Consider the following 6,004-nt stretch of genomic DNA (forward strand, 5'->3'; position numbering starts at 1 on the left):
GCTGAAGGTGGCGCTAAACCGCTAAACCAGGGCTGCCCAGGTCCAGTTTATTTTATTTCCTTCTGATCTTCCCCAGATTATTCCAACCCATGATGATCTCTCTCTTCCTTCCAACTCTCTTGGCTCTTACTGTTCCAACATGGAAAAACCTGCTGGATTTTTTCTGTTTTTTACCTCTTTAAAAATCTTTTGAACTGTGAAATATAATGTATACACAGAAGAGTGCATGAAAAAAGTGAAAAAAGCTCAATGATTTATCTCTAAGTGAATATACATGAAACTTCCCCAAGTACAGAAATAGAAAACTGTTAGTACCCAGAAAGCTCCCTCATGTTCTTTTCTAATCATTAATACCCTCCTCTTCTCTCATCTTCCTTACAAAAAGGTAACCACTATGCTAACAACTATGGTAATCCCTTTCGTGCTTTTCTTTATAGTTTTAATTACCTAAATATGCAACCCCAAACACTATAGTTAGTTTTTTAAAATTTTATTTACATATAATCATACAGTATGTCTTTTGTGTCTGGCTTCCTTTACTGAACATTACATGAGAATCATACATGTTTTATAACAATGCTCATTTTCATTCTGTATAGAAAAGATCTTTATATTCATTTAGATAACTGGGCAATTCATTTTTATCCCCTCCACAGTTGAACCTTTGGGTTACTTAACTTTTATTTTATTTTTATTTTTTTTAAGATAGATAGATAGATTTATTTATTCATTCATTCATTCATTCATTCGAGACACAGAGAAAGAGAGACAGAGAGAGAGAGAGGCAGAGACACACAGGCAGAGGGAGAAGCAGTCTCCATGCAGGGAGCCCAATGTGGAACTTGATCCAGGGTCTCCAGGATCACACCCTTGGCTGAATGCGAGGCGGTGCTAAACCGCTGAGCCAGCCAGGCTGCCCGGTTACTTAACTTTTAAAAAGTATGTATGCCTTGTCTCCCCAGCTGGAATGTAAGTTTTGTGAGGGCAAGGACTGTTTTTATACTATTTTATATTTACCTTAATATTTGCATAATGCTAAGCCCTACAATCACACTAAATAATGCCTAAATAAATCTATGAGTAGATTAGAAGGTGAAGAGGAAATAGTGCTGGAAGTCAATTAGTATTTATTTATTTATTTATTTATTTATTTATTTAAAATCTTTTTTTTCTTTTTTTTTTTAAGATTTTATTTATTTATTCATAGAGATGCAGAGAGAGAAAGAGAGGCAGAGACACAGGCAGAGGGAGAAGCAGGCTCCATGCAGAGAGCCTGATGTGGGACTTGATCCTGGAAACTCCAGGATCATACCCTGAGCTGAAGGCAGACCCTCAACTGCTGAGCCACCCAGGCATCCCGAGCTCCTTTAGTTTTTACTCCATTTCCTTGTATCTATATTAACCATGAACTATTATAAATTTAAAAACACACAGAGAAATCCAAAGTTAGATTCTCTACAAAACAGAAGCAAAAAATTCTAGTTATCTAGGGTCAGCAGGAAATTAATCATTTTCCTATTCAAAAGTAAAACAAACCAAATAGCTTTTTAGTTCTAATATGCTCTTCCATAGCCAGTGAATGTTTCCTAGGCACTGTGTAAACGTCTCAAAATGGTACTTATAGGACCTAATCTTCAGACGTACTCTGATATTCTCTTGGAGAGTCAGGTTTGCACTTTCATTTGTTTGATTTTCATTAAACTAGAGCTTCATCAACTTTCTCAGCAAACAGGAAAGTTAACTTGTGGGCAAGATTTTCTGATATATCTGTGTCTTGGCCAAATACGTAAGTGCATGTCTCAAATATTGGTTTTAACAATACACAGGCTATAAGAAGTCCTGTAAGTTTTGTTCAAATCAGTAATTTGATGTGACAAAAAACAGAGAAGGGAAAAATGGTAAAGAAAGTAAAATGCAAAGGCTAAGAAACAAAGGTAATCCCAAATTGAGGAATCAATGCAGAAAAGAACAGATGTTACTAGATATATGTAGCCAAATCATTCCTAGCTAAGGATAATTATCAAAGCCAAATTTAGTTTTTTTAAATGCAAAGTAACATTTTAATTTGTTAAGTTTTCAAAACTAAGGTCAATAATAAATGTACCTTTATTATTATCATATGTACTAAAAGACTTTCTTGGAAAAGAAGTAGATTGTATAAAATATTACAGTTATATTTCTTCATAACCTCTTCATGAGGGAAGAAAGTGAAACACAATAAAAAGTTAAATTGCAAATGAAGGATAATGTACTACTAGTAGAAAAGCCAGCCAACAAATATGTGGTTATACTGTAAGACTTGCTATCTCAAGACTAATTCTCTTATAATTAGTATAGAATTAGTATAATTCTTTCCATTAATAATGGAAAACTTAAGGGAAATCTGCAATTAATTTAAAAACATTTTTTCTAAAATTAAAATATTCCTTTATCAGTTATTTAATTTCTAAAGATCCACAGAATACGATTTAAAAAAAAAGTGATTTCTACGGTCTTTCAAGTTGAAATCTATCCACTGTTTATTTTTGTAAGACAGCTAATCATTTATGTTTCTTGTCTTGTCATTTAAAAGATTTTCCTCTTCACAGCTCAAGACAATTTCCACGTGTGGGTCCTCTTTGTTAGTTCAATAGGAGGCTATTTCACCATCAATCTCACTTGGGAAACTACAAGTATAAAAATTTTACACCTGTTATACTCTCTCTTGTATCTTCTAAAATTTTGAAGTATGTTGTAATTAAATTACACTTCAAGTAATTATACTTCTGGATTTTACACCCTCCAAGTATCAGCCACCCTTCCAAACTCTCCATTCCCCCAGATGGCTATAGCACAATCCTAAGGCCAACTTAGCATTAATGAAAATATCCTGTCAGATTACTTCCTAAAAACATTCCAATAGTCAAGAGTCTTTGGGAGAGCCTAGGAAACCCAACTGTGTTACCTCTTTATCTTTTAGTCCCAGGAGCAATACTTCTTCCATAAGGGTGAGGCGAATATCTTTAGAGTCACCAGAGTCTTCATTATCTGGACCCCTGTCTTCATTAGTGTCTTCTTCACATTCCACCTTCTTTTCAGAGCTCTTGCCTACTTCAGTACGACGGGCTCGGTGAGTTAAAGTGGTCATTCTCACCTGTTTCTGGAGGGGTGATAAAAAAAAAATCTGTATTTATGCTTATGTAAACAAAAACATACATATTCATAGAGACATACTAAAATGTATACAAATATGAAATATATATAAATTTAAATAGAGAAAGTAGTAATGACTAGAAAAATTAGGCAGGTAAAACAATGTTTTCCAAAGTACAAGAGCTTTAAGGTGCAGAAAGCATTGACAGAAAATCAAATCAGTAATTTTATTTTATTTATTTTATTTTTTAAGATTTTATTTATTTATTTCTGAGAATACACAGAGAGGAGAGAGAGAAGCAGAGACACAGGCAGAGGAAGAAGCAGGCACCATGCAAGGAGCCTGATGTGGGACTCGATCCTGGGTCTCCAGGATCAGGCCCTAGGCCAAAGGCAGTGCTAAACTGCTTGAGCCACCTGGGCTGCCCCAAATCAGTAATTTTAAAGACTAGTAGAAATGATTTTTTTTTTTTTAAGATTTTATTTATTCATGAGAGACACACACAGAGAGAGGCAGAGACACAGGCAGGGGGAAAAGCAGGCTCCTTGCAGGGAGCTCAGACATGGGACTAGATCCCAGGTCTCCAGGATCAGGCCCTGGGCTGAAGGTGGTGCTAAACCGCTAAACCACCCGGGCTGCCCCCCCCCCTTTTTTTTTTTTTAAGAAATGATCATCTTTTAAGCCTGCTGATTTTGTGTGCATAATTTATAATTCAGGGGTATAAATGCATCAGTTGTAACTCCTATTTCACAAAATGGACCCTTCCCAAGTAAAAAAATATGGGATAGCAAAAAATGGTGAGCATCCCCAAATGCATATAATTTATATGTAACCTCTATAAATATTCAATGGCACATCATAAAACATACACAGAGAAAGTAAAATATAAGAAAAACTAAATATATATATTCTCATATTTTCTTCCCATAGCATAAGAACTCATCTCATGCACTCCCTTTGGAAATCATAACTACAAAATAACTCTCAGAAGATCATGTGTAGTAACTCCATATAGCTAGAAAACTTTCATTTCTATCCCTAGCTAGCCATTTTGCAAATACACAAACAGCTGCCAACAAAAAATATCAGCAGAATGTTGAAAGATTAATGAGATTCTTTCTCAATTTCAAAAAAAAATCAAAGCACATGCCCTTTTATACCACATACTACAATGTTTTAAAAAATCTAGTCAAGAGAAACTGCACTGAATCATGTATGATAAAGTTTAAAGTTAGATACTTTAAATAAATCTAAATGTCAGTTTTTAAAATGGTATACAATATTTTTAATCAGTAATTATTTTTTAAAAGAGTATCTTTTTCAAGATCAAAAGAACGCATTCAAGAGTCTCTGTGACTGGATCCTATTCTAGCGATATTTCTCATTACATTACTCTCAATTATGTACTGTTAACCATTTCTCAACATATCCCATGCTGCCATTTCTGCTCCTTTGTACATGTCAGTGTTCTCTCCCCTTTCCCTTCCTTTTTATTCTACCCATCCTTCAAAGGCCTATTGAGGATCCACAAAAAGCCCTAAATGAATCTCCTTCTCCATTACCCATATGTCCCATGGCCAGAATTGGTCTCTCTCTCAGCTGTACTTTCACAGAACTTTATTAATACTTACATCCTTTAAAGTATTTATTATAGTCTTTCTTTTGGTATGGCTGTCTCTCAACTGTAAACTTCTTGAAGGTAGGGATACTGTCTTCTTGGGTTTTTATAGTCTCCATAGCAACTAGCACAATGTCTTTAACGTTGTAACTGCTCAATAAATATATACTGATTAAAACGAATACTCAGAAATGCATGTGAACATTTTAAAATAGAAATACAAATGAGGTGACTTACAAAAAAGATTCTCTGTACAAGGCTGTATTTCAAATATTGGTGGGAGGCGGGAAAAAAGAGTGAAGGAGAAAAACAAAACAAAACAAAACAAAACAAAACCATGAAACAAATGCTTAAGGGCACTATCTGGCACTGCGAACAGGGTTTACTTCCTAACCCAATCCAAGAAACTTTAATAAGTCTTCAGAAAAAAAGGGGGGGGGGGCGCGGAATTTTGAGGAAAAAATACCCCTGGACATTTACTAGTTAAAAATCTTATTTGAAAAAAAAAAAAAAAAGACCAAAAAGTAACTAAATGAGAGCCTCCCTCTCCCCACGAAAAAAAAAAAATCTGTAGGCTTTTTTTGTACATTAGGAAATGTGTACCTTCCGTGGCTTACCTGACGTTACTCCTGGGTTACGGCCGGACACAGGTAGCGGCTTGCGCTCTATTTTAGGGGGGGACACCTGGTTCCCCCACGTCCCTCCCCCCTCCCCCCCCCCTCGGCCTAGTAGGTAACAAACTTCTCAGCCACGCAGAGAGCACAAACTTCCTGATCCTTCGATGCAGAGAAGGAAGAACACATCAGCGATCTCAGGATCGCTAGGCAACCTACCTTGGTGTTTCTTCACTGGGCCAATCAGAAACCACCAAGGTTGAGATCAGCCAATCGGAACTTACAAGGGGAGGCTCTCCCCAGGCTATTGTGTTGCGATCCCGACAAACACCACCAAAAGGAGGCAGGTTTGGGTCAACCTGACAGCTGGTCAATCCAATGAAGTAACCTTGGTAGGAGAGCGGAAAGGGAGCTGTGCTCCACAACCCCATTAAACCAGCCAATCAAAGCGTTCACTGAGCTAGCTCAAGCTGCAGATCTACAAAGGATTTGTTGGTCAATCTCTGTAGCAGGTGTGTTAACTGTAGATGTATTCTAGGACAATCTGGTGAGATGTGCTACGATCCAAAGAAGCTAAGAATAAATAAACATTTTAAAATCGGTTGTTTTCGACAATTAGCTTGTCCTTAACTTTCTGTT

The 6,004-nt window shown here is 36.3% G+C and overlaps 1 protein-coding gene and 1 long non-coding RNA gene across 5 annotated transcripts in view; one reads left to right on the forward strand and one right to left on the reverse strand.

Moving 5' to 3' along the window:
* The window catches only part of GOLPH3L (golgi phosphoprotein 3 like), a 42,139-nt gene extending 36,595 nt beyond the window's left edge, over positions 1 to 5,544 (reverse strand). The window contains exons 1-3 of one of the 3 annotated variants that reach the window (XM_038562144.1): positions 5,369 to 5,544; positions 4,765 to 4,901; positions 2,945 to 3,139 (exon numbers count right to left, since the gene is read on the reverse strand). In XM_038562144.1, coding sequence (XP_038418072.1) covers positions 2,945 to 3,127 — 183 coding nt within the window. In that variant the 5' untranslated portion in view covers positions 3,128 to 3,139; positions 4,765 to 4,901; positions 5,369 to 5,544. The remainder of the gene's footprint in view (positions 1 to 2,944; positions 3,140 to 4,764; positions 4,902 to 5,368) is intronic. The other 2 variants (XM_038562143.1, XM_038562145.1) reach the window with 2 other exon arrangements.
* The window catches only part of LOC111090721, a 42,039-nt gene continuing 41,506 nt past the window's right edge, over positions 5,472 to 6,004 (forward strand). For both annotated transcript variants that reach the window (XR_005372756.1, XR_005372757.1), the window contains exon 1: positions 5,472 to 5,877. This is a non-coding gene — a long non-coding RNA (uncharacterized LOC111090721). The remainder of the gene's footprint in view (positions 5,878 to 6,004) is intronic.

The sequence above is a fragment of the Canis lupus genome, chromosome 17 (genome assembly GCF_011100685.1).
Source record: "Canis lupus familiaris isolate Mischka breed German Shepherd chromosome 17, alternate assembly UU_Cfam_GSD_1.0, whole genome shotgun sequence".
Taxonomy (NCBI): Eukaryota; Metazoa; Chordata; class Mammalia; order Carnivora; family Canidae; genus Canis; species Canis lupus.